The sequence below is a fragment of the Tupaia chinensis genome, unplaced genomic scaffold, assembly GCF_000334495.1.
Source record: "Tupaia chinensis unplaced genomic scaffold, TupChi_1.0 Scaffold000477_1, whole genome shotgun sequence".
NCBI classification, from domain to species: Eukaryota; Metazoa; Chordata; class Mammalia; order Scandentia; family Tupaiidae; genus Tupaia; species Tupaia belangeri.
This window is the reverse complement of record NW_006159986.1, coordinates 391503-418264: the sequence shown is the minus strand read 5'-3', so window position 1 is coordinate 418264 and position 26762 is coordinate 391503. Positions and strand designations below refer to the sequence as shown.

The following is a 26762-nucleotide window of genomic DNA, read 5'->3' as shown; positions in this document are numbered from 1 at the left end:
CCCCCCTTCTCCCCCCCTTGGAAAACCTTTTTTTTTTTTTTTTTTTTTTTTGCTATAGGGGGCATGCGCTTGCCAGAAAGAGAGAGACAGAGAGATAGACAGAAAGTGAGAAATTACCCCCCAGGGAGGATAGCCACATTACAATCCCTTCTCCTCCATTCTCCCCTTGGGATCTTGGGCACACACACACACATGCCCAGTGTGAGTTCAAGCCACTGAGTCCGGGACCCGAACTGCAGTCAACTACATGGGAGTTCAGCGACACAGCCATTATGCTAACTGCTGGTCCCTCATTATTATTATTTTTAAAATTTGACTAGACAGAGATAGAGAAAGGTAAAGCAAGAAAACAAGCCTCCAGGTCTGGGACTCAAATCATGGTCAGCCATGTGGGAATCCAGCGCCTTAACCACCACACCACTTGCCGGCCCCAGCCTGGGGCTTCTTATTTAAAGACTGAAGGGAATAGGGGTTTCTCCATCCTCAGAGGTCTCCAGACGTGGGGCTGAGGAAGGCCAGAGTTATGCCTAGGGTGGGCTGTTGGACTCAGTGTCCTCTACGGACCCAGCTCTATCGACTCTTGGAGTCCCACACATATAAGAGAATGTTGGTTTCTACACATGACAGCGTGCAGGGCATGTGTTCGTGACCCAGGTGGTCCCATGCCTGGATCCTCAGGGGTCCGTGTTCCATCCCTACTCCGCACTGACCCTATTAATCCCTGTGCAGTGTCCGACTGAGGAGGCCGATGACCCGAGCAGCATGGCCAGCCTGCAAACCCCGCTCCCCACAGTGCCCCAGCCTGGAGAGCGGGCAGCCTCCTCGCGGGCAGGAGCCCAGGAAAGGGGCTTGGAGACTTCTCCTCCATCTCTGATAGCTCAGTCTCCATGGAGAGAGTGCGGGGAAGGGGTATTGCAGCAAGTTCCAGTCTTCACTGACCCTATTAATCCCTGTGCAGTGTCCGGCTGAGGAGGCCGATGATCCGAGCAGCATGGCCAGCCTACAAACCCCGCTCCCCACAGTGTCCCAGCCTGGAGAGCGGGCAGCCTCCTCGTGGGCAGGAGCCCAGGAAAGGGGCTTGGAGACTTCTCCTCCATCCCTGATAGCTCAGTCTCCATGGAGAGAGTGCAGGGAAGGGGTATTGCAGCAAGTTCCAGTTATCTGTTTCAGAAGTGATTTCAACAGGAAGACACTGCTGCTGTTCATCCATATTACCACCTGCTTTGTGTCACCCTCTGCTCCGGGGCCATATCCTGGCTAGGGACCAGGCAGGTGGGCTGCTACTCCCCCCTCCTTCCCCTGAGCCCACCCCAGGACCTTCTCACCCTCCTGCATTGTTCCTTAGTACAATAGCCCCCACTCCTAGGTGGTGGTTTTCCTTCTCTCAGTTTCAGTTATGGTAACTGAACTTATTAAATGGAAGATTCCAGAAATAAAAACTCATAAGTTGTTCAGTTGACTTTTAAAAAGAATGATTTATTTAATTTTATTTTTTAAATTTGCTATTGGGCATGCGTGCTCACCAGAGAGAGACAGAGAAAGAGAGAGAGAGACAGAGAAAGTGAGAAAACAAGCCTCCAAGTCTGGGACTCAAACCACAATTAGCCATGTGGGAGTCCAGTGACTTAACCACCATGCCACCAGCTGACCTCCAGTTCATAAGTTGTAAATCACACGCTATTCTGAGTAGTGTGATGAAATCCCGAGCTCCCACTCCAGCAGCCCTGGGTGCAAAGCGTCCCTTTGCCCAGCGGGTCCACGCTGCATTGGCACCTTGTCCGTAGTCCCTTGGGGACTTGAGGCTTCTCAGGATCAGATCAGCGGGTCATAGGAGGACGGTGAGTGCACGCAGTAAGGAATTCTGAGAGAGGGAGGAAGCGCGTTCATGTGGCTTTGTTATGGTAGACTGTTTTTCTTTTTTTTTTTTAAACTTTATTTCTTTATTTTTTGAAATTTGAGAGAAGTAATTTCCAGCTGTTCTAGTTTTAAAAAATAATTATTTAATTCTGCTCATTATTATTACTTTTTAATTTGACCAAAAGAGACAGAGAGAGAGAGAGAGAAAGTGAAAGTGCGGAAGCAAGTCGCCAGGTCTGGGACTTGAACCGCATGGTTCAAGTCCACATGGGAGTCCAGTACCCTCAACCACCACACCACCTGCCAGTCCAGGATATATTGTTATACTTGTTCCATTTTAGTAGTCATCATTAGTTATTAGTTCATTATTTTGTTATTAATTTATTATTTATTGATATCTTACTATATCTAACTTATAAATGAAATTTTATAAAAGGAAAAATACTACATAGGGCTCAGACTCTCCTGAGTTTCAGGTATCCACTGGGGATCTTGGGCTATATCCCCATGGGCAAGGCGGGACGCAGTGCACCCAGCCTCCTCAACCGAGCCTTCTCCCCTCAGCCTCTGTCCAGCCCTTCTGCTCAGCCCCTTCTGCCCAGCACCCCTGGCGGCCACCCCACCTCAGCCCTTCTTCCCACTCAGACCTGCTGCTTTGGAACCTCGAGGCACCCAGCCTGCACGCCCGTCCCAGGGTGAGCTGGCAGCTCCCAGGCCTTGGCGGCCCATCTCCTTAAATTTCACTCCCACACCCACTGCTCGCCACATCCCAGAGGAAATGGGGCTCCTGACTCAAGATTTCCAGAGATTTCCCACCAAGACCAACCCTGAAGCCCTGGGGCCACTGGGAACTTTAGGGGTGACCCAGAGCTGGGGGAACCATAGTGCAGAGTCAGGGACCCTGGGAGTGTCAGTTTAGTTTCTAAGAGGCCGGGAGGGGGAGGCCTTGGACAAAGGTTCTATTCCTTTGGGGATGTCCAAGTCCTACCCCACAGTTTTCTTGGTTCCATGCTCCAGGTCTAGAGCTGGAATATGGGAGGACCAAGCTCCAGAATATTCAGATTTGGGGGTGGCCCCCCTTTCACTCCGTAATAGAAAAGACTGCCCTGCCTCCACTCCGGTCTTCCTGGCCCGGCCTCCCTGAATTCCGCTCCCCTCTTGTACTCAAGGAAAACTTCCAAGGTCTTAGGAAGCCTGAAGGACCTGCATCAGGTGGCGCCATGTTGGGCAGGGAGAGGACAAGTGACCTGATGCTGCTCGATTTCCCCAACCTTCCAAAGGAGGCAGTCCTCATAAAGAGGCCTCCAGAGGGCCCCCCAGCCCCAGATGTCAGGGCCTGGGGAGACAGGACAGACAGACTTGCAGCACAGACACGCTGGGACTGCGAGGCCTTAGTGGGAAGCCCCCTGCACAGGTGCAGGTGCTCGGGGGAAGGGCAAGGCCAGGACATGGGGCAGGAAGGCTTTGGAAGACAGTTGGGGTGTGTGGAGGGAGAAGGTTGTGAGCTGAATTTCGAAGAGGAAAGCTAGTAACTGTTGTGAGAAGAAAGGGCATTCAGGGAGGCGGGAGGCGGGAGGCGGAGGTCTCCAGGGCAGCGGAAAGAGCCACATCAGTCTTGGCCTGGATCTTGGTCCTGACATGTACCAGCTGCGTGGCTGTGGACTGGATGCTCGGTCTCTCAGCAAGCCTGACGTCAGAGCCTGCAAGTCCTCCTAGCTAACACTTCCCTAATGCGTGGCAAATACTGCCCTCACGGGGTCAGAGCAAAGGGCAAGGTACAAGGCTCAGGAGGGCTTCTCAGGCCAGGTGTCTCCCTCGCCTCAGGGTCAGGAAGGTGCCCCGGCTCCAGGCCTCTGCTCAGCCGGGTCCTTTGTCGTCTTGCCCAGATCCTGCTTGTTGACCTTTTGCTTTTTGCCTTGGGCTCCTCCCTCCTCTCCCTCCCTCTTGTCTTTCCTTCCTTCCTTCCTCCCTTCCTTCCTTCTTTCTCCTTGTTGTTGAGGAGAGATTCAGATAACACAAAATTAAGCATTTTAAGGTAAACTATGAGCCCAGCCTCCATGGTGCAGGCAGAGGTACTGGACTGCAGGGCTGGAGGCCACGCGCTCACTGCAGTTGGAGCTCCTGGCCTGCCTGGCCTGAAAACACACTAGGCGCACATACGTGTGCCCAAGATCTGGTGGGCCTGGAGGACTGGAGAAAGGGGATTGTGGTCTGACTGAGCTCTGTGGTGCATGCTTCTCTCTCTTGCTTATGCACATGCTCTAACATGAATAATGATTTAAAAATCCTTAAAAAAAATAGGCCAGCTCGGGAACCAGCAGTTAGCGTAATGGCTATGTCGCTGGACTCCCACGTAGTCGACCGCGGTTCGTGTCCCGGACCCGGTGGCTTAAAACTCATGCCGGGCGCGTGTGCGTGCGTGCCCAAGATCCCGGGAGGAGAATGGAGGAGAAGGGATTGCGGCGTGACCATCCCCCCTGGGGGGTGATTTCTCGCTTTCTGTCTCTATGTCTCTCTCTGTCTGTCTGGCGAGCGCACGCGCCCTATAGTGAAAAAAAAAAAAAACCTCTCAAAAAAAAAAAAAAATAGGCCAGCTCTATGGCTCAGTGGTTAAGGGAGTTAGAGCCCTGGTGGCCAACAGTGCAGTTTGAGTCTTGGCCCCAGTGGCTTGAAAACCATGCCAGGTGTGTGTGCATGCGAGCTTCAAATCCAATAAGGTAAAGAAATGGAGGAGAAGGGATTGAGGTATGACCGTGCCCTGCTGGGGAGGGGGTGCTCTCTAGAGAGTGCACGTGCCCTCTGGCAAACTCAAAGTAAATAAAGTCAGCAATCCACTGACATTGAATTCACACTGTTGTGCAACAACCACCTCCATCCAGTTCCATGATAGTTTCATCTGCCCAAAAGGAAATCCTGTAACCACTAAGCAGTTGTTTCCCATCACCGCCCCCCCAGCTCCCAGCAACCTCCAATGTGTGTTCAATTTCTATGAAATGACCTATTCTCAATGTTTATGCCCCTGACCCCAATTTGTACGTTGAAAACAAACCCCCAGTATTTGGGGGCAGCTGGTGCCACGATGATTAAGGCAGCTAGATCCCATATGGCTAACTGCGTGGTTCAAGTCCTGTACCTGGCAGCTTGAATAAAACATGCTAGGCATGTGTGTATGCATGTCCAAAGCCCCAAAAGGAAAGATGGAGAAGGGATTATAGTGTAACTATCCCCATGGGAGGTGTTTTCTCACTTTCTCTTTCCTCTCTCTCTCTCTCTCTCTGTCTTTCTGGTGAGTGCATGCACCCTCTAGCAAATTAAAAAAGCAAACAACACTCCAATATTCAAATAAACATTACCTATTTATATGAAATACAAATGTAATTATACCCTGTGTGTCTGAACCTTCCGTGTCTGGTATCTTTCACTTAGCATCGTGTTTTAGCGGCTCACCCATTCTGTGGCTGAGTAACATCCTGTTGTGTGGCTACATTAGAATTTGTTTCTCCAGTCATTTATTGATGAGCATTTGGGCCCGTCTCCACCTTTTTGGCTGTTGTAAGTAGCACTGCGAGGAATGTACTTTGTAAATGTACTGGTTTGAGTCTGTTTTCAGCTCTTTGGGGTATATTTTTAAGAGTGAAATCGCTGAGTCAGATGGTAATTGGATGTTTAACTTTCTGAGGACTGTTACCCTGTTTCCCACAGCAACTGAACCATATTTCATTCCCACGGGTACAATGGACAACAGATCCGGTTTCTCTACATCCTTGCCAACACTCGTTACTTCCTATTTTTATTATTATTTTTTTTATGATAGCCATCTAGTTAGGGTATGAAGTGATACCTCATTGTGGGTTTGATTTGCATCACCCTGATGACTAACGATGTTCAGTGTCTTAACATGTGCTTGTTGGCTGTTTGTATATCATTTTTTATTTTTTGGGTGGGGGGAGGTTTTTGCTATAGGGCACGTGTGCTCGCCAGACAGACAGAGTGACATAAAGTGAGAAGTCACCCCCCAGGGGGAATGGCCACACTGCAATCCCTTCTCCTCCATTCTCCTTTCGAGATCTTGGGCACGCATGCACACATGCCAGGTGTGAGTTTTAAGCTGCCGGGTCCGGGGCTCGAACCGCAGTCAACTACATGGGAGCCCAGCGACATAACCATTACGCTAACTGCTGGTCCCTGCTGTTTGTATATCTTCTTTGGAGAAATGTCTATTCAAGTTCTTTTCTCATTTGATTTCATTTGCCCATGTATTAATTGAGTTGTTTGTCTTTGTTTTGAGTAAGTTTCTTTACCTCTCTGAGCTCATTTCTCTACTGTCAAATGGGGATTCCCTTGTCTGTGTTATTGTAAAGAATAGCAGGGTTATTTCGGCACAGGGTTGGGAATGATAAACTCTAGTTGATGAGACTGCTCTAGGATGATCCACCATCTTGGTTTTCCCAGGATGATCCTGGTTTTAGCACTGAACATCCCGTTTCCTGGGAAACCCCTTGGTTCCAGGCAAACCAGGATGTTGGTCACCCTTTTCTGGTCCCAGGTAAGATGAATAGTGTGTACCTGCTATGGTCTGAATGCTTATGCCCCTCCCCCTTTCACGTGGTGAAACCAGATCCCCAGTGCAATTGTATCAGCAAGTGGGGACTTCAGGAGGGGATTTGGTCATGAAGGTGGAGCCCTCAGGAATGGGATTAGTGTCTTTATGATTTGGTTCAAGGGAGTTTGCTTGCTCCTTTCCAAGTCCTTCCCAGAGACTGAATTTGCCTTGATCTTGGATTTCTCAGCCTCTAGAACTGTGAGCTATAAACATCTATCCTTTATACGTTATCCAGTCTAAGGGCCAGCAGCTCGTGTGGTGGTTAAGACACTGCTGCCCTCCTGAGAGAATGTGGTTTGAGCTCCAGACCTGTGGCTTGAAAGTTACTCTGGGCACTATGTGTACATGCCTATGCCCCTGAGAGGAGACTGGGAGAGATGGGATTGTAGCATGGCTATCCCCGTGTATGTGTGTGTGTGTGTGTGTGTGTGTGTGTGTGTGTGTGCGCGTGCAGTGAGGGGTGATTTCTCACTTTTCCTCTCTGTCTCTCTCTGGTGAGTTCATGTGCTTATGGCAAAAAACAAAACCAAAAAGCTTAAATTGCCCAGTCTAAGGTACTTTGTTATGGCAACCTGAATGGACCCAGACAGCATCCTTGCCATGTCATTGTTCTGCATCACTTTCCTCATCTTTAAAGTGAATTTGAGGGACCAGTGGTTAGCGTAATGGCTATGTTGCTGAACTCCCATGTAGCCGACCGCAGTTTGAGTCCCGGACTTGGTGGCTTAAACTCATGCTGGGTGCGTGTGCGTGTGTGCCCAAGATCCCGAGCGGAGAATGGAGGAGAAGGGATTGTGGCGTGGCCATCCCCCCTGAGGGGTGATTTCTCGCTTTCTATCTCTCTGTGTCTCTCGGTCTTTCTGGTGAGTGCACATGCCCTATAGCAAAACCCTCTCCAAAAAAAAAGAAAAAGAAAAAAAGTGAATTCGAGATTGCCTCACAGAGTTGTTCTAAGAATTAGATGATGGGACCAGCAGGTGGCGTGGTGATTAAGGCAGCTGGACTCCCACATGGGTGACACAGTTCGAGTCCCAGATCTGGCAGCTTGCTTTCTCACTTTCCTTCTCTCTCTCTGGTCAACTTCAAAAAATTAAAATAAAATAATGATGATGAATAAACAAATATATATATCAGATGAACTACTGGACTGAGAAAGTTAACCAGAAAGATCCCTGCCAGACCTTACCTGAAAGTATGAAAATAGGACCACGGTAACAAAGGAAGACTTCCCCGCCTTAAGCTTGGGGCACTGCCCTTCGTTTCCTGAAAGCGTTGCAGTATCTGAGAGCTTGTCAGCAGTGCGGACTCTCCGGCTCTCCAGACCTGCAGAATCAGAATCGGACTCCTGGGTAATTCACATGCACTCTCAAGACTGAGAAGCACAGCTTTATACCAAACGCTCTGATGCAGGGGAAATCATGCAGGATGTGAAAAGTGCATCAGTAAGTTCATCATAGTATTTACGAGAGAGCATAAAAATTGGAAGCAACCTAAATGCCCTATAAAAGGGAAATAGTTCAGAAAATTATAGGGTTTCTTCTGACTGGCCTGTCGTGCAGTCATTATAAATGATGGTTAAAAATGCCATGGTGACCATCAAAAACTGCTCTAGATAGCACAGAACGTGATCGGGACGGTGCGTAGATCAGGTGATCAGAGGACCATAACGGTGTGATATGATATGCATGAGAGATGCATTGGAAGGAAATATGCCAGCTTGGTACCAGACGAGGGACTGGGGAGGTCTGTCTTTGTCTTTTCTCGTCCCAGTTCTCTGTGGTGTATGATCCGTATTTATGCTATAAAACCTCTGGCTGTTGCTGTCAGAAAGCCCACATATTGAATCATTGCCAGAATAAAATGATTCTTCCATTTCCATGAAGTGTTGGGGGTATTAAGAGACTCTTTGGAGCCAACAAGTGGCCTACTAGTTAAGGCACTGGATTCTTACATGGCTGACCATGGTTCGAGTCCTGGACCTGGTGGCTTGAAAATGATGCCAGGTATATGTGTGCATGCCCACAATTCTAAGAGGAGAATGGAAGAGAAGGGATTGTGGTGTGGCTATTCTGTCTGGGGAAGGGAGAATGATTTCTCACTTTCCCTCTCTCTTTGGCAAAAAAAAAAAAAAAAAAAAAAAAAAAAAAAAAAGGAGAGAGAGAAAAGAAATTCTTTGGCTGGAGAGCCAGGACTCACCCTCTTTTCAAGCTTAACCCCAGGGCTTTTCCAGGGCTTTCTCAGGTCAGTTTCACTCACCCTGACACCTCTTTACCCTAGGCCCTGAACAGATACAAGAGCTCATTTGTCTAGTTTGGGTCCCTCCTTTCTGGGTTATACCAGGGAACCCACTTCTGCACGTCTGTGATGACAAGGGCTCTGTATGGGTTATTGCCACCTGGGGTTTGGCTGTCTCCTGAGGGCAGTGGGGAGTTATCGTGTGGATACACGAGTGGAGGGGAAATAATAACAACTTTATTCGAGGAGCCTTCCCGAGTGCCAGCCTCATTCTATGGCTTTACGTTTAATCCACACAGCGACCCTAAGAAGTGGGCGTTCCTGATATTTTATTCTCTCTTTAATTATCCTGAATAGAGAAGTAAAGTCATCTTTCCAAGGTCACTCAGCTAGTGAGTGGCAGGCCCAGCATAAAAAGTCAGGTCTTTCTGCCTTCAGAGGTTTTACTCTTTACTATCGTCTCCTTGGGGACAAAAATGAGTGATATGCTGGTGTGAAGGGTGCATCTAGACCAGAACTTCTTGAACTTACAGTGCAAAAGAACTCTTGCGGGGGCTGGGCGGGGGCAGCCACATGGCATAGTGGTTAAGATAGCTGGACCCCACATAACTGAGTGCATGGTTTGAGTACTGGACCGATGCTTTGAAAAACACACTGGGTGGGACCAGCAGTTAGTATAATGGCTGTGTCGCTAGACTCCCATGTAGTTGACCGCGGTTAGAGTCCCGGACCCAGTGGCTTAAAATTCACGCCAGTCATGTGTGCGTGCATGCCTGAGATCCCGAGAGGAGAATAAAGGAGAAGGGATTGCAGTGTGGTCATCCCCCCTGGGGGATGATTTCTCACTTTCTGTCTCTCTGTCTCTCTGTCTGGTGAGCACATGCGCCCTATAGCAAAAACCTCTCAAAACAAACAAACAAACAAACAAAAACCACACTGGGTCATGGGACCAGCATTTGGTGTAATGGCTATGTCGCTGGACTCCCATTTAGTCGAACGTGGTTCGAGTCCCGGACCCGGTGGCTTAAACTCGTGCCAGGCATGTGTGCGTGCCTGCCCAAGATCCCGGGAGGAGAATGGAGAAGGGATCGTGGCGTGGCCATCCGCCCTGGGGGTCAAAAAAAAAAAAAAAAAAAGAAAAAGAAAAGAAAAGAAAAACACACTGGGCTGGGGCCAGCAGGTGGTGTGGTGGTCAAGGTGGCAGCCCTGACCTGGTGGCTTGAAAATCATGCCAGGCTTGTGTGCATGCATGGCCAAAATTCCAAGAGGAGAATGGAGAAGGGATTGTGGTGTGGCTATCTTCCACTGTGGGAGTTGATTTCTCACTTTCCCTCTCTCTCTGTCTCCAGCGAGCACACGCACACTATGTCAAAAACTCTAAAGAAAAGAAAAAAGAAAAACACGCTGGGCTGTGTGTGTGCATGCCTAAAACCCTGAGAGGAGAATGGAGAAGCAGGGAATGTGGGTGTGGTTATCCCCCCCCCCGCCCCCAGGTGCTGTTGCATTGCACCCCCCCTCTGGTGAGCACACACCCTATAGCAAATGAAAAATCCAACAACTGGGAATCTTGTTCAAATGCACGTCTTGATTCAGCAGCTTTGGGGGTTGAGATCAGTAGTCGGCCTTCCTTCCTTCCTTCCTTCCTTCCTTCCTTCCTTCCTTCCTTCCCTTCTTCTTCTCCTTCTTCTCTTTCTTCTTCTTTTTTTTTAAGTTTGCCAGAGGACACACAAGCTTGCCAGAAAAATGGAGAAAGAGAGGGAGAAGGCACCCCGCAATGGGGCATTATCACACAGCACCGCAATCCCACCCCTTCTCTTTCTCCATCCTGTTGGAATTTTGGAAACATTCTCACACGCAGCAGCGTAGTTTTCAAGCCTCCAGGGCCAGGTTCGAACTGCAATTGGCCACTTGGGGTTCTTCTCCCTTAACCATTAAGCCACAGGGCTGGCCTGGGGAGTCTGCATTTCTGATGCCCTCCCAGGCGATGCTGAAGTTGCTGAGGCCTGGGCACACTCTGAGCAGTGGGGATCCAGAATACATTACTGCTGGTCTTATAAGGCCTCGTGGAATGGTGGTGGCACGGACAGGGTGCCCCTCCTCCAGGAGTCCCTCCAGTGCCTCCTGGGTTGGCCCCAGCTGCCTCTGGTGCCATCCTGCCCAGCCTCACGGGCCAAGCCTCTACAGCAGGCCCTGCGGGTGCCCTTGGTTGCTGCCCCAGAATCTCCACCTGCCAGTTGGCTGGCAGACGACAGGCCGGTTGTGACAGCTTAGCCAGAGTTCCTGTCCAGAACCATCTTGAGCTCCGCCAAGGTAAATGCTGCCCTGCTGTCAGAAATGAAGTGCCTGGCGGGCCTCCGGGCATAAATAATTGAGGCAAGAGACATTATAACGGAGGCATTTAAGTGAAGTGGGGATTGTTTTAAAGAGGCAGCCTCCACAGTCAAGATGTCTCCTGGAAAGGTCTAGGAAATCATCGTAATAGCTCTCTCACCAAATACCTGCTGCAGCCAGACGCTGGGCTGAGAGCTTGCACTCAGACGTGTTGTCTAATCCTCTCAAGAACTCTGCAAGAAAAGTGACTGACGAGGGGACTGGCGCTCCGAGAGGAGAGTTGCTGGGCACCAACTACTATGTCATGGAACTCGTTCTTGAACTTGGGTCTGGCTCACTCCACAGCACTCAGTCCTAGAGCGGTGGTTCTCAAACTGTGCTCCTCGGCACTCTAAGGGGTCCCTCAGGTGGAGAAGAAGGGATTGTGGGTGTGGTCTCAGGGCTGCTGAGGAATGGAGGCTGGTGGAGAAGGAGGTAGCCCAGCAGGCTGGGCCCCAGGTTATCCCCGCACAGTGGCTTTCCTTTGATGTGACTTAAGTGTTGCGCTTTCATGGAAGACTAGTTAGAAGAAAGGATTTCTCCGCCACAAATGTTTGGAATCCACATATGCTGTCTCCCAAAATGAGTACGGATTATTGACGGGGCTTCTTGCACAAAAGGAAACAGTCTCGGTGGACTTGGCCAGTGGTCCAGCTTGTGCTAACCCTCTTCATAACGTCAGGTCACCTGTCGTGTCTTCCAGCCAAGGCTTCTCTCCTCCAGGCTGGAGTGCCTGGGGAATGTCCTCTGGGCGACCCATGGCAGGTGGGATGTGTGGCGGGTATGATCCATGTGAATTCTTTGGGCAGGCCCAGGGCTGGGCTCGGCCCCTGTATCCTTCAGAGACACCACCATGGAGCCGGATGAGGAAGTCCTGGGACGGACCGGCCTGCTGGGGCTGCTGAGGGCTTTGTGTTCATCAGGACACAGGTTCAGCTGTTGTAAGAAATGCCTCTCTGAGGCCGGCAGATGGTGTAGCAGTTATGTCACTGGATTCCCATGTGGTTGACCACAGTTCTAGTCCCGGACCTGGTGACTTGAAAATCATGCTGGGTGTGTGTGCATGCGTGTCCAAGATCCCAGGGGTGGGGAGAATGGAGAAGAGATTGCAGCATGGCCATCCTCCCTGAGAAGTGGTTTTTCACTTTCCTTCTCACTGTCTCTGTCTCTCTCCAGTGAGTGTACACACCCTAAGGCAAAAACCTCTGAGAAAAAAAAAAAGAAATGCCTAGCTGACAAGACACAGACATGAGAGAAAGCTATCCCTCTCTCATGTACGTAAGCAAGGGCTGATCCCACGTCTCTGTGGTGTCAGAGACCTAGGTTCCCTTGATCTTGTTGCTTGCCCTCTACAACACCTGCCTGCCATTTTGTGGCCCAAGATGGCTGTCTCAGCTCCCTCCATCACATCTGCATCCCAGCCAGTGGGACTGGGCAAGGAGAGGTGCCCCATTCCTACTAAGGATGATCATTCTGCTCATCTTCCACTGGCTGGGCCTGGTCATGGAGCCACAGTCGGCTGTCAGGAGCACTGGGAAATAGAATCTTTGCCCGGGAAGCATCTCCTTGTGAGCTGCACTTGCTCAGGGAAGAGCTCGAGGAATCTGGAGACACCATTCTGTGTCCAGGACATTCCAGCTCTGGGAATGCTCTCCAGGGATGTGGATTCCCAGAGGAGCCTCTGGTTCCTTCACAAGTGGCTTCCATGCCATCGGAGGGGGGAGGATGCTGTCCTTGTCGGAGCCACGTGGCTCATTCTCCGCGTAGTCTCTGGCACCAGCAGCTGCGGGGTCCTGTGCTTCCTCTTATCAGCAGGCAGAGTGTGAACGCCCACCGTGCCAGGTGCCAAGCGCCAAGGCCTACACTGGGTAGGTGCTGGGGCAGGGGTTGAACACAGCAGGTCCCCGTTCTTTGTCCCCAAGGCCTGTCCTCTGCTCAGGACCCACGGTGGGGGTCTGATGAGAGAGGATTTTTTTTTTTTTTTTTTTGAGAGGTCTTTGCTATAGGGCGCGTGCACTCGCGAGAAAGACAGAGACAGGGAGACAGAAAGCGAGAAATCACCCCCCCAGGGGGGATGGCCACACTGCAATCCCTTCTCCTCCATTCTCCTCTCGGGATCTTGGGCACACATGCACAGACGCCCAGAGTGAGTTTAAGCCACCAGGTCCAGGACTTGAATTGCAGTCGACTACATGGGAGTCCAGCAACATAGCCATTACACCAACTGCTGGTCCCCTGATGAGAGAGATTTTAACCAATGACCAAGAAGTGGCCCTAGTCCCCTTCCAATGGGGCTGGTGCTTAAAGACCTAAGGGACAGAGGGCTGAGGAGGGGTCACTATCTTTGATTGGACTAACTGGGTTTCAGGTAGTTATGTGATTTGGGGCCTCAGTTTCCACACTTGTAAAATGGGACTGATAGAGTCCTCACTGTGAGGCCGTCATGCAGCGATGTGTGTGAAATGCCCAGCACGCTGCTCCACAACTCAACCAACGTCAGCTTCCCTCATCCTCCCACTCTCTCGAATTTGTCCTTGGCTCTGCCCAGGGGTGTCCCTGCTCCAAGTTGTCCCCTCCCCCCATTTTGGCCACAGCCATCGCCTTACGGCCTCCCCCGGCCTGAGCTCTGAGGAGATAGAGCTCTGGGAGTGAGGTCACTTGTGCCGGGAGAGGTGGTCCGTGGGGGCCGGGCAGGGACCAGCAGCAGACTTCGCGTGCTGCTCCCTGAGGCAGGCCTTCCCTTGGCGGGCGGCTGTATTGGCACTTTCTTTTCTTTTCTCTCTATGGTAGAGAGTATGCACGCGAGAGGGAGAGCGAGTGAGCGACAGCACCCTGCACAGGGTCTCCTCACCCTGCGACCCCTTTCCCCCAGCCCTTCAGCTCCCCAGGATTCTGGGTGTGTTTTCAGGCCGACCCGTGTGGCCACATGACGTGCAGCCTTGCAGGGCACTGGCGTTACCACTGGACCATCGCAGCTGGGCCTGTACCTGGCACCGCTGAGGCCCGGAGCAGAGCCTTGGCCTTGTCCCACCTGGCCTGGTGGGGCGTTCTGAGGCCTCAGGGCTCTTGCTGTCCCTGGCATTGGCTGACATTGAAGAGAATCTTGGCTCCGGAGATAGAGGCAGTAGCTCTTTTGTTTCTGACTCTCCTTGAGTTGAACAGATGAAAAAATTGTGTGGGGGCAGAGGTGCCATGAACAAATCCTAGGATCCTCAGATGTCAGAGCTGAGGTCCACGGCCCGGTCCTCAGCAGGGCGCCACTGGCTGGGGCTGGACGGGCCACTAGACTTTCACGAGATGCGGTCCCAGGATGCCCACCCTTCCCGTCTCAGGTGAGACGGCGAGACACCTCTGACCTGCTGGGCCTTCGTAACTGCAGAGCATGGCTCTGTCCTGGGCCTCGTTTCTGACACACGGAGTTCATGGGGGAGGCCGTCACTGTGGGGGAGCCCTCACCCTGGGGGAGCCCTCACTGTGGGAGAGCCCTCACTATGGTGAGCCCTCATCATGCCCTCACCCTCAGGCGCCCTCAGCATGGGGAGCCCTCACCGTGGGGAAGCAGGTGATGGAAACTAGGCCCTTCTTCAAGCCTCAGACAACTGCCTTCCACACAGACCTGCTCAGGCTCCCGGCCGGGAGCCGTGCTCGGCTGACCCTAACCCTCCCCGAGAGCACCTGCTGCCTTGCTCCGTTCGCTAACACGATCCTGTTTGGGTCACCAGAGACGCGGTTGGATTGGTGAAACAAGCATAGATGCACAGGCTTTCAACAAACTGTATTTTATGGTCGCTCTTTGTTCAACAAATCCCGCAGCTGAACACATACTTTGTGTTTAAGTAAAGGCCGACCTTGTCCTTGGGGACCTTACGGTCAAAGTATAACCTCCAACCAAGGGAAGGCCTCCCTCAGGTCTGCTTCAGGTCCCTGCCAGGAAAGGCGGACGCAGAGCCACAAGTACAGAAGCCAAGTAAATCATTCCTAGTGTGCAGAGAGGAAGCGGGATGAGAGCTATGCACAGGGCACGAGAGTGGAACTGGGGCATCAGGGAGGCCCTCCGAGGTGACCAGTGAGCTGAGGCCTGGCGGATGAGGAAGAGTCATCTTCTATATCGGGAGGAGTAGAGGTGTGAGGCAGGGAAGGCACCAAGGCCTCAAGGCAGACAGGTGCGTGGTGCCTTCGGAACTGAGAAAAGTCTAACAGGACTGGACACAGAGGGCAGTGAGTGAGGGGGTGCTCAGTGGGGCCAGACATCCCTACACCTGTTTGTATGTAACAGTGAGCTGAGCCCAGGGACCAAGGAGCCTCTCTCCAGCACATCAGGAGGGGCCCGAGGGGAGGTGAGGGTGGGAACTCCAGGCAGGACCAGCGAGCACGGAGGTGTGAGTGAGTTGGCATCCTGAGACCGTCTGGGAAGTCTGGTCCAGTGGATGGGCACAGGAGGATGCAGAGGTGCCGGGACCTCTCGTGCAGGCTGAGGAGTTGGGGTTTTGCCTCGAAGGAGCCCTGGATGGCTTGTGAACAGCCCGATGGGCCTTACAGGTGGCTTAGATCGGTTTCATGGCCGTGCCCAGGACAGGCGGACAAGCGGACAGTCTGGAGGCAAGAGGGGAGGAAGGCAGCAATGGCAGTGGGGCTCCCCCACCTCCCCGTGTTTCTCCTCCTCATCTTCCCCTAGCCCCCTTTACTCCAGGTCCCCGGAGTGTGTCACTTGTCAGAAGAGACGAGCCTGCCTCCTGGCAGGTGAAGAGTACAAGACCCCTCGTCCCTGCCTATGCTGGGCCCAGGGCAAGGGCTGGCTGGGCAGCTGGCAGCCTGGCAGGGAGAACATTGTTTGCTCTGCTGTGTCTCCCCCCCCCGCCACTGGGCAGCCTGATTAATGACCCACGATGCTCAGAGATCCCTGCGGGTCAGCAGCCCCATCTGTGCCATGCTGGCTGCTCAGGGAACCCCCTGCCCACCTCCTTCCGCTGCCACGGGTGCTTTTGGGTGGGCTCTGAGAAATGCTAGGACCTGCCCTTTCCCCTCATCCCCCTGCTCTTCTGCCCCTTGTGCCAGCCACTTCCCAGGTCTCCTTCAAATCCTGGCTCCAAGTCCCCTGGAGGACAGGCTTCACAGGAGCCCTCGTCTGGCTCCTTCTTTATTTCCTCCTCCTCGGGGCACAGCAGCAGCTCAGAAATGAAGGAACCCTGGCTACTTCTCTCCCTCCCTTTCCCCCAGCCCTCTGATGGCTGCAGAACAGGCTTCAGCCCTGCCGTCTGTGCCCACACAGCCTGTTTACATAGGTCCCACCTCTGCCTTTGGGCTAGCACGCTGAGATCCAGGATTGGCCTCCTCCGTGACACGTGACACTGGGACACTCTAAGTTGTTTTTTTTTCCCCCTTAAATAGGGTGGTCCCTGAAGGCGGGAGCTGTCTCTCTCTTAGTCTGAGAGCCCTCTGAAGACAAGGGCTCTGTTTGGAGCCATTCTGTCTGTCTCTCCCTCATGCCCCAAGACACACTGGCTTCGGTGTGCTCCGAAGGGACTCGGGGCCGCAGGATAAGCCCCCGTCTTGTCTGGGAAAGAGCATGTGGGAATCCCAGCATGCAGATTGCAGGCATGGATCTGGCTGGGACCAGACGTGTTGGGGCATGGCTAGGAGCTCGATAGTGCGCTGTCTGGGGCCAAGGGGATCCCGGGGCTCCCAGATATAACCCAGGTCCAGCAGCCTGGGAGGACGATGACTTCCTGTGGGGAGGCGTGGAGGGTGGCCCAGGAGCACCTGCCTACTCATACCTCCGTGGGCTCTGTCTTGGGCGCTGGCAGGAGGACAACCACAGCTACTATGTGTCCCGAATCTATGGCCCCAGCGAGCCCCGCAGCCGGGAACTGTGGGTGGATGTGGCCGAGGCAAACCGGAGTCAAGTGAAGGTCCACCGAATCCTTTCCAACACCCATCGGCAGGCTGCGGTGAGTGCCCCGGGCCCCAGCAGTGCTGCCCTGGTGCTCCCCTGCAGGGCTGGGAGGCCAGGGGCAGCTGCCCTGCCTGGTCAGTGGGTGTGGCCGAGGCCTGAGGCTGTGATCTGGGAGGTGCTTTCCAGGGATCCCCGGGGCTCAGCAGAGGAGGGGTGCCGAGGTGTGGCCGTGGGGACCTGCTCTGGATCTGCCTACCCCCACCCTGTCCAGACAAGCAGGGGGCAGTGTGGGTGCCCAGCCCCTTGGCCTGCAGCTCGCCCCACGCTGACTGTCTCCCATCCCCTGCAGAGAGTGGTCTTGTCCTTTGATTTCCCGTTCTACGGGCATCCTCTGCGGCAGATCACCATAGCAACCGGAGGTAAGGCCACATCAGCAGGACCTGGGGAGCATGTGGGAATCCCAGCCTGAACCTGGGGGGCCTCCCCAAGAGACTCACTGGGGACAGAGTTGTATGGATAGACTGGGGAGGTGCCGATGCTGGGCTCTTTGGGAGCCCCGTTCTCAGAAGGGAGATCCGCGAATATCAGGCCACCCTCTTATATCAGCTGACCTGCTTGTGTGTGTGTGCACACTCGTGTGTGTCCACGTATGTGTTTCCTTCTGAGCCAGCACAGGACAGCGTGGACAGCCCAGTGGTCCCTGAGTCTCAGTCTGTGAACGAGACAGGGAGATGCATTGAGAGCCTCGGCCCCGGGAGAAGCCCACCTTCCACACTTCAGTGTGCACACTCCCAGGGACGGGTGTCACTCCTCTTCCCGCCTCTCCACCCTGCAGCCTGTGCCCCCTGGAGGGACAGGGAGAGCTGTCTCTGACCAGAGGCCTTTTGCTCTCTACACACCAGACCAGAGCCCGCCAGGTGGGGACAGGCAAAGGCCTGAGACCCACTTCCAGCTCCATCTGTACCACCCGTTCCTGCTCTTGGGGAAAGACCCCTGAAGCAGCCCTCTGGGCCATCTCTGTGACTCCTCTGCACCCCTGTACGCCCTAGGCTTCATCTTCATGGGGGACGTGATCCACCGGATGCTCACAGCTACTCAGTATGTGGCCCCACTGATGGCCAACTTCAACCCCGGCTACTCCGACAATTCCACAGTCGCTTACTTTGACAACGGTGAGAGCAGACAGAGTTTAAGTCACCCAGCTCCAGGGAGCCCGTGGTCCGGTCCCTTTAGAAGAGCCCAAGATCCAGAAAGAACAAGCATCCCTAGCCACCCAGCGAGGCAACCACCCTACCTTCGTGCCCAGTTTCCTCATCCATGAGAGGGGACAAGCCTGCTCCCAGCAGGGCCTAACAAGAGAACAAAGTGAAGTGCTTGGGTCTTCATAGAGGTAAAGTAAATGTTAGGGTCCTTCAGCCCTTCCCACTGTCCCCAGGTTGTCCCCCACCCAAGAGAACAGACATTTCTCGTATTTCTCTTCCTTCTTATCTCAAGGTTAGGATAGGCCAGAATAAAGGGGTGTACGTGGGGCAAGAGGAGATCAAACATGGCACTCTCAGGCTGCGGCCAGACTTCCGGCTCCCCTCCAGTTGGGCAGCCAGGACTGCCCCGCTCCTGCCTCCACTTTCCGATTGCCCCATCATCCCAAAGGGACCTGGCCTGGGGCCAGTCAACTCTGGCTGCCCTCTCTGCAGGACCTACTCCCTGTACTATGTCCCCGCTCTTCTCCGCAGGGACGGTTTTTGTTGTCCAGTGGGACCACGTCTACCTCCAAGGCCGGGAAGACAGGGGCAGTTTCACCTTCCAGGTGGCTCTGCACCGGGACGGCCGCATCGTCTTCGGCTACAAAGAGGTGAGTGGGCTCAGCCGCGGCCATGCTGGGTCTGGGAGACTGCCTTCCGTTCCGCAGTTATTTGTAGAGACCCTGCAGTATGCCAGGACAGGGCTTGGAGCTGGAGACACAGCAGTATGGCCGAAGCTTGTGCAGCTTGAAGTCTGGGTGAGGAGCTCGACAGTAGTTACAGGGACAAATGTAGACTTGCCACTGTGGCAGGGCTCCCATGTAGAGGTGGCTGGAGCTAATGGAGCCTTTTCCAGGGCTCTTCACCGTGGCAGAGGTCAGGGGAGGCTTTCCTGAAAAAAGAAAGGGGGGGGGTTTGAAATGTGCAGACTGACTAGGAAGTAAACAAGGAAAAGAGTAAAGTGTGTTCACGAGAGAGAACGGTGTGTGCAAGGGTCCTGTGGCAGGACCAGCATGGCTCCTACGATGCACCAAAAGAAGGCAGCACGGCTGGAGGGGAGAGAGTGAGGGCCAAGACAGGGCGGGGACACGACCAGATTTGCCTCTCAGAAAGGTCCCTCTGGATTTAGAGTGGAGAACAGATGGTCGAGGGCTCAGAGGGAATACTGGGAAATGATTAAGGAGAGAGGTGGAGGCAGCTTTGAGTAGGGAGGTGGCGCGAACTGCAAAGTGAGGGCCACTTAGTGGGTTCCTTCACAGGATTTGGGGATGATCCGATAAGGGAGGGGAAAAACTGAAAAAAGAGAGGGGCTGAGGTTGCCTCCAGGTTTCTAGCCTGCAGGGAGGCACCCTCCACTCAGACGCAGGAAATGTGCATGGAAGGCGTTGGGGAAGGCTTGGAATCTGGCTGAGATATGGGTCTGAGAAGTCTCTGAATCCTTCAAGAGATGACACCAAGCTGGTACATGGGTCTGAAGCTCAGAGGGGAAGCATGGCGTGGTCCCAGAGTGTCAGGGTAGCTGGAGCCTCTTCTCCCCTGCTGCAGATCCCTATGCCAGTCCCGGAAATCAGCTCCTCCCAGCACCCTGTCAAAGCCGGCCTGTCAGAAGCCTTCATGATTCTCAATTCATCCCCGGATGCGCCTGGTGAGTCCTCAGGGAGCCAGCAGTACCCCGGCTGGCACGGGCTCAGCTCAGACTGGTCAGTCCCAGGCTGGCGGGGGAACGGCAGGATGGAGAATGGATGGATGGTAGGAAGCTGAGTGAGAGCTGAGGACGGAAAGGAGCATGAGTTCTGACTCTGTTCTGGCGCAGGGACCGGTTTCCCCAGCAGAATCTCCAGTAGGAGGCGCTGCTCTGGCTGTTAAAGGGAAGGGGAGCGAGAGCCCCTCCATTTGGTGCCCTCTCCATTTAGGACATCTCCAAAGACATCCACTTTGGGCTTTGGAGTCCTCCCAGAGTGCAACCATAATGGTCTTATCCCTGGTGACAAAAAAGGGGTGATGCAGGGGTGTCCGGAGACAGGAATCCAGCCTCAGCCACGCTGTTAACTCTGTCCTTTAGCAAATCACATCATCTCTCTGCTCAGGTGCCTCATCTGTAAACGGGGAGTGTAGCTGGAGGGGTGCTTCTTCTTCCCAGGTCCTCCTCTACCGCTGGCATTTCAGGCGACCATAACCCTCTGATCCCCAGCCCATGTCCATGAGAGTCTTGACTTCACAGCCCTGCGAAGGCTGTAGGCACGCTGTCCACTACTTCTAGACCCTTGGCTCAGAGATTTTTTCATTAACTTTTTTTTTTTTTTTTTTTTTCTGAAGGGCACTTACACTCCCAGGGAGTCAGACAAAGAGAGAGGAAGTGAGAAATCACCCCCCGGGGGTGGGGGGGAAGCCACACTGCAACCCTTCTCCATTCTTCTCCTGGGGTTTTGGGCGTGCACACACACATGCCCGAAGCAATTTCAAGCCTTCGGGTCCAGACTCAAACTGCAGTTGGCCATGCGGGAGTCCAGCGCCTTGACCACCATACCACCCACTGACCCCGAGACATTTCGAACTTGGCTTCTTCTGCTAACCTGCATGTATAAAGTTACACCATGTAACTGCAGGACCCCAGGCGGGTCCGGGGAGAAGCCCTCATCTGCTCTTCTCCATCCTGCCTGGGGTTTGCTAAGGCGCCTTCCTGTAGAGGGGCAAGGCATCACCATTCGGTGAATCGGGGCTTCAGGGGAGCACTGTTTCTGGCACCAGTGGGATCTGGCTCCCAGTGCACAGCACTTAATCCCGTGCTCTGTGCTCCGAGGTCACCCAAGCGTTCACAGGGTCAGAGAGCTATGTCCAAAGCAAGCTCTGCAGATCCCAGCATGTTGCGTTCCCCATAGGAGAGCATGCTGGTCACCGCCTCGGTCACTGGAAGGCGTCCCAAGTCAAGGGCTGTACCGCGGTGCTCTCATGTTCCTTCTTCTAGTCCCTCCAAGGGTTGCCAACGGAGACGGAATGTGCTCATAAAATGCCAAGCGCAGTGCATGGCCAGGGCACTCAGAGTAAAGGTTGGTTGTTACCTGGTGGGCATCCTTAACCCAGCCACACCTCAGCCTTCCACGTCCATGGGTGCAGGTGTGTGGCACCCGAGGGCCAAGGGGCTGGCGAATGGGCCGGCTTCATTCTCAGCAGTCCAGGGATTCTCTCCCTTCTTCAGACTTTCACCAGCCCCTCCTGCCTCTACTTCCTAAATCTCCCTTTCCTTTTTGCTTGTTTTGTTATGTATGTATCTATTTCTTCCCTGAGAAGAGAGAGAGTCACCCCCAGCAGGATTTTCATGTTGCCACCCAGCCCTGGCCTCAGCCAGCCTGGATCCTGGGTACATGTGTACCACTGGCATGCTGAGGACAGTCTCAGGATGTGAACTTGGGACCTTTCCCATGTGGGTACAGGTGTACCACCACTCGCCACCACCTGCCCTTACAATTTCCTTTTCTAGTCTCCCCCTTTCTCATTATCTGCCTGGTCCCAACCTTCCTGGCTGTGCGTAAGCAAGCCTAGACTTTATCCCATAAGTACTTAATCTCCTCCTAAGACCAGTGGCCATAGCCCTCCCACACGGTGTAATATCGAGGGAGGTGGCAGAGGGGAGGGACTTGGAGTGGAGGATATTTGATTTGTACATGCTTCTAGAAAGCAGTTTTGAGGTCAAGTTTTGGCTTCTCTCCTTGGGATTAATCCAACCCTCACATCACTATGGTGGTCCCAGCCTATAGTTCTGGTTACAAGTGGCTCTGGTGGGCTTGGGGACAAAGTGCTCATGGCTAAGCTGCAAATGAGGACTCTCTCATCCTTGGTTAGCTGTCAGGTTGGTTATGGCCTCAATCCGCTCATGGCCCAGTTAGCTGGTGGCTGTACCTTCAGTCTGGCTTGTTATAGAAGTGAGGAGACAGGCTTGCATCTTCCCTCTTCCCTTTCTCTCCTCCCACTGCCCTCTGCCTCCTCTCCTCCACAATTGTCTTTGATGCCATGATTTACTGCCAGCCATGACACATGCTTCCCCTGTGTGGACCTTGTGCTCCAGTGGCCATAGACCCAGACTCCAAGCTGGGCATGGTGCCTGTTACGCAGCCGGCACTTCACGCATGTGAACTTCCCACCCTCGTTCCCTCAAACAAGCCTTCAACTTCCAGAGCCTTTGTTATGTCACTGCTGTACTCTGAGTTTCACCAGCAGGGCCATTTTCCTTCTTCATTATGAGTACACATGAGACATGCCCAGCAGTAAGCTCTTCCTTAAGCTCCAAAGTGTGGCTTCCCTTGCTCGGAGCAGCGGGGCCCTGTAGATATCACATTACCCTTTAAGGCCCAGCCCAACCCTAGTCACTGGATCCAGGGCTGACAGTGGCTGGTGCATCCCACTATGGTTGTGTCAGTTGTGAACTACCAAAGTATGTTCACTCTCGTTGGTAAATAGCTGCTGGCTTGAGCCCCCTGAGTACCTCCAACCACACCAACTGCCCTCCCCTGAGCCCCCTTGTGCTCTACCAAGTGGCGCGGCAAGGGCCTCCAGGACAGGCTCCATCACTCCTGTCAGCGTCTGCTCTAATTGGCTGGTTAGTGCTTTTGCTGAGCCAGTTGTAGTATATACTGGCTTGGTATCAGTCTGATTATACAAGGGGACTTCAAAAAGTAAAAAAAAAATGGCCTTTTGGCCAGAACCGCCATCTTCCAGTAATGAACCAAAATGACGAAGGCCCCGCCACCTTCCAGTAATTACCCAAAATGATGAACACAAAGGGAAGGAGGAGAGGCACCCCGATCTGTGTTCTCTAGGCCTTTTAGAAAACATGGAGTGGTTCCTTTGACAACATATATGCGAATCTACAAGAAAGGTGATATTGTGGACATCAAGGGAATGGGTACTGTTCAAAAAGAAATGCCCCACAAATGTTACCATGACAAAACTGGAAGAGTCTACAATGTTACCCAGCATGCTGTTGGCATTGCTGTGAACAAACAAGTTAAGGGTAAGATTCTTGCCAAGAGAATTAATGTGCGTATTGAGCATATTAAGCATTCTAAGAGCAGAGATAGCTTCCTAAAACATGTGAAGGAGAATGACCAGAAAAAGAAAGAAGCCAAAGAGAAAGGTACCTGGGTTCAACTAAAGCGCCAGCCTGCTCCACCCAGAGAAGCACACTTTGCGAGAACCAATGGAAAGGAGCCTGAGCTACTGGAACCTATTCCCTATGAATTCATGGCATGATGGGTGTTAAAAATAAACTAATCTGTGGTCTATAAACAAACAAAAAAGTGAAAAATGGAATTAAAGGGGACCAGACCACGGCACAGTGGTAAAATGTGACACTCAAGGCAGTCCCATGTGGGAAGGTTCCCGGGTCTAGTCCAGAGACTTCTGTGACGACACCAGGCACACACTTGCTGATGATCTAGGGGTGAGTGGCAGCCTGCTCTTAAGACCCTCTTGGGAAGGCCGCCCCTTTCCCTCTCTCTCTGTCTCTCTCATCCATGGAAGAAATAAATCACTAAACCTTAAAGATGGAGTTAAAGTACAACTTTGCTTTGGTGCAAAAAAGCTCGAAATTCATGCAAATGTTTTTCATCATACATATTTTCCATGAGCCTTTTAAAAAAGAATTATTTCTTTGATTTAATTTATTATTAATATCATTATTATTTTTTTAAAATTTGCTATAGGGCATATGCACTCACCAGAGAGAGACAGAGACAGAGAGAGAGAAAGAAAGAAAGCCACCAGATCTGAGACTCAAACCATGAATGACCATGTGGGAGTCCAGTGCTTTAGCCACTGTGCCACCTGCTGGCCCTCTTATGATTTTTTTGAAAAACCACTTGTATTAGTTAGCTGGTGCTGCATAACAAATTGCTCCAAAATTTAGTTGCTTAAAACAATAATCTTGGGGACCAGCAGTTAGTGTAATGGCTATGTCGCTGGACTCCCATGTAGTTGACTGTGGCTCACATCCCAGACCTGGTGGCTTAAACTCACGCCGGGCGCGTGTGCGTGCATGCCCAAGATCCTGAGAGGAGAACAGAGGAGAAGGGATTGTGGCGTGGTCATCCCCCCTGGAGGGTGATTTTTCACTTTCTGTCTCTCTGTCTCTGTCTGTCGAGTGTACGTGCCCTATAGCAAAAAGCTCTTCAAAACAAAAAACAATAAACTTTATCTCTGAGTTTCTGTGGCTCTCAAAGCAAAACACAATTTGGTTGGAAACTTTGGATAAGACTACAGTCAAAGTATCAGCCAGGGTTATAGTTCTCAATGATTGAGGGGCAAAGGATGTGGGATCTGCTGCCAGCTCTCATGTGGTCATTGGCAGAATTTGGCTCCTCCAGGAGGGCTCCCTTGGTTCCTTGCTTTGTGAACAGGACAGCTTGCAATGTGGCAGCTGGCTTTCATCAGCATGGGTGAGCAAGACAGCAATAGCAGGTGAGGAAGATGAAGCCAGACTCTTTCTGTAACCTAATTTGGGAAGTGACAATCTATTATTTTGCCATATTGTATTGGTTAGAAGGCAGTCACTGGGTCTAGCTTTCTCAGAGCCAGGAGTCCATAGGGCAACAATGCCAGGAGGCCTCATTAGAGTCTGCCAACCACGCTGATTATAATCCCGTTCTCCAGGCACTGAGCTCTACGGTATCTTATTTGTTTGTTTGTTTTTGCTATAGGGTATGTGCACTTGCAAATAGAGAGAGAGAGAGAGAGAGAGAGAAATCACCCTGTAGGGGAGATGGCCACACCACAGTCCCTTCTCCTCTCAGGATTTTGGGCATGCACACAAATGTGCCTGGTGTGATTTTCAGGTCAGCGGGTCCAGAATTCAAACCGTGCAGTTGGCCATGTGGGATCCAGTCCCTTAACCTCCATGCTACCTGTTAGTGCCTCTACAATATCTTACTGGCTCTTCCTCTCACCCCCAACACTGTGAGTGACGTCTGTACATTTGTCCCTTTCCAAATGAGGATACAGATGCTCAGAGAGGTGGCTCAGTGACTTGCCCGTGGCCACACAGCTTTGAAAGGAAGAACTCGAATCCAGATCTTCCCAATTTAAATCCTGGAGTCCTCCACAGAGTCTTTCTCCGTCTGACCTACCCCTATTCCACCCAGAGAAATGGATCCATTCCCACCCAGGTTGTTTTTCGCGATAACTGGCGGTGTCTGGGCTTTATTCCTCCCTCTCCATCCCAAGTGCATTACTGAACCCTGGGGCAGGGACTAGTTTGTGTCAACCGTGCCTCCTGCACGGGGCTTCGGGCGAGGCAGTGTCAGGAAACGTGCGTTAGATCTAGCTGCTGAATGAGGGTGAGTGAGAGGAAGCTGGATCCCCGGGAGGATCTGCATCCTGAAGCTCCTCTGTGATTCTGAAGTGAAAGGCGGCTTTAGAGCAAGTGGGGGGCGGGGAGGGGTGTAGGGGGTGAGTGTGTGGGGTCAAGGGGGCAGGGGGAAACACAGCCCACCTGGAATAACAGAGGGAGACGGTGCCTGCCCTGTGAGCCAGGAGATTCAAGGTCTCTGCCATGGGGACTGCCAGAGCCTGTGACTCCAGGTGCCGGTGGCTGACGTATGGGCCCACCTGCCAGGAAAAGGCAGACGCCTGACCTCCAGGCACTGCCCTGGGGCTCACTGCCTCCAGTCTCTCTCCTCTCTGTCCCCCACTTCTTGTCACTGCTAGGTCTGATCACGTTAGTCTTTGGCTCCCTGTTACCTGCAGGGTCAAGTCAAAATCCATGGCATAGCATTCAAGGCTCCATGCAGCCGGGCCCAGCTAACCCTGGGGCTCAGCGCCAAGCCCTCTGTCTGGGCAGCTCCGGTCTGAGTACCGTGTTCCCTGAACATGCCAAGGGCTGTCCACATCTTGGTGACACGATTCACCACCCCAACCCTGTTTACCTCTTGACAAAACTCTACCCATGCATGATCCAGCTCAGACACGCTCCTCTGGGAAGTGGAATTCACGGCTTCTCTCCTACGCCCTCAATTCTCTGATCCCTTCAGTGTAGAACTCCTCATGCTGCCCCGCTGTCTGCCTTCTTCCCCGCTGGCAGGGAACCCCTGGGGGTGTCTGTGACTCCTGCACTGAGCCTAGTGCCTAGGCAGGCATGAAAAGTGAGTAACAGGGCCAGCTCTGTAGCACAGCAGCTAAGCACAGCACAGAGGAAGGAGGATCCCATGACTGAGAGGGTCTGAGTCCTGGCCCCATCAATTTAAAAAGATGCGGGGTTCACATGCCTAGGACCCTGATGGGATAGAAAGTTGAAGTAAAAGGCATTGCAGAGTGACCAGGACCCATTGGGAACTTCTTTCCCTTTCTGATGTGTGCACACACCCTCTGGCATCTACAGAAAAAGAAAAAGAAAATAAAAGAGCAACACTGCAAGCACACAGAGCCAGTTGCTGGGGTTAGGGTACGTTGAAAGAAATAGTATAGCAGAGACCCCGTGCACTGCTCTAAGTGACCCTAAGTGAGAACAGGGACCGGACGCCATTTGAGTTTGAGAGTATTTCAGAAATTGCATTGCTTTTTTTTTTTTTTTTTT

At 52.6% G+C, this 26762-nt stretch overlaps 1 protein-coding gene across 1 annotated transcript in view; it reads left to right on the top strand.

Moving 5' to 3' along the window:
• The window catches only part of PLXDC1 (plexin domain containing 1), a 65040-nt gene that overhangs the window by 6897 nt on the left and 31381 nt on the right, over positions 1-26762 (top strand). The window contains exons 3-7 of the mRNA XM_006156022.2: positions 16870-17013; positions 17308-17377; positions 18008-18130; positions 18692-18810; positions 19745-19844. Coding sequence (XP_006156084.1) covers positions 16870-17013; positions 17308-17377; positions 18008-18130; positions 18692-18810; positions 19745-19844 — 556 coding nt within the window. The remainder of the gene's footprint in view (positions 1-16869; positions 17014-17307; positions 17378-18007; positions 18131-18691; positions 18811-19744; positions 19845-26762) is intronic.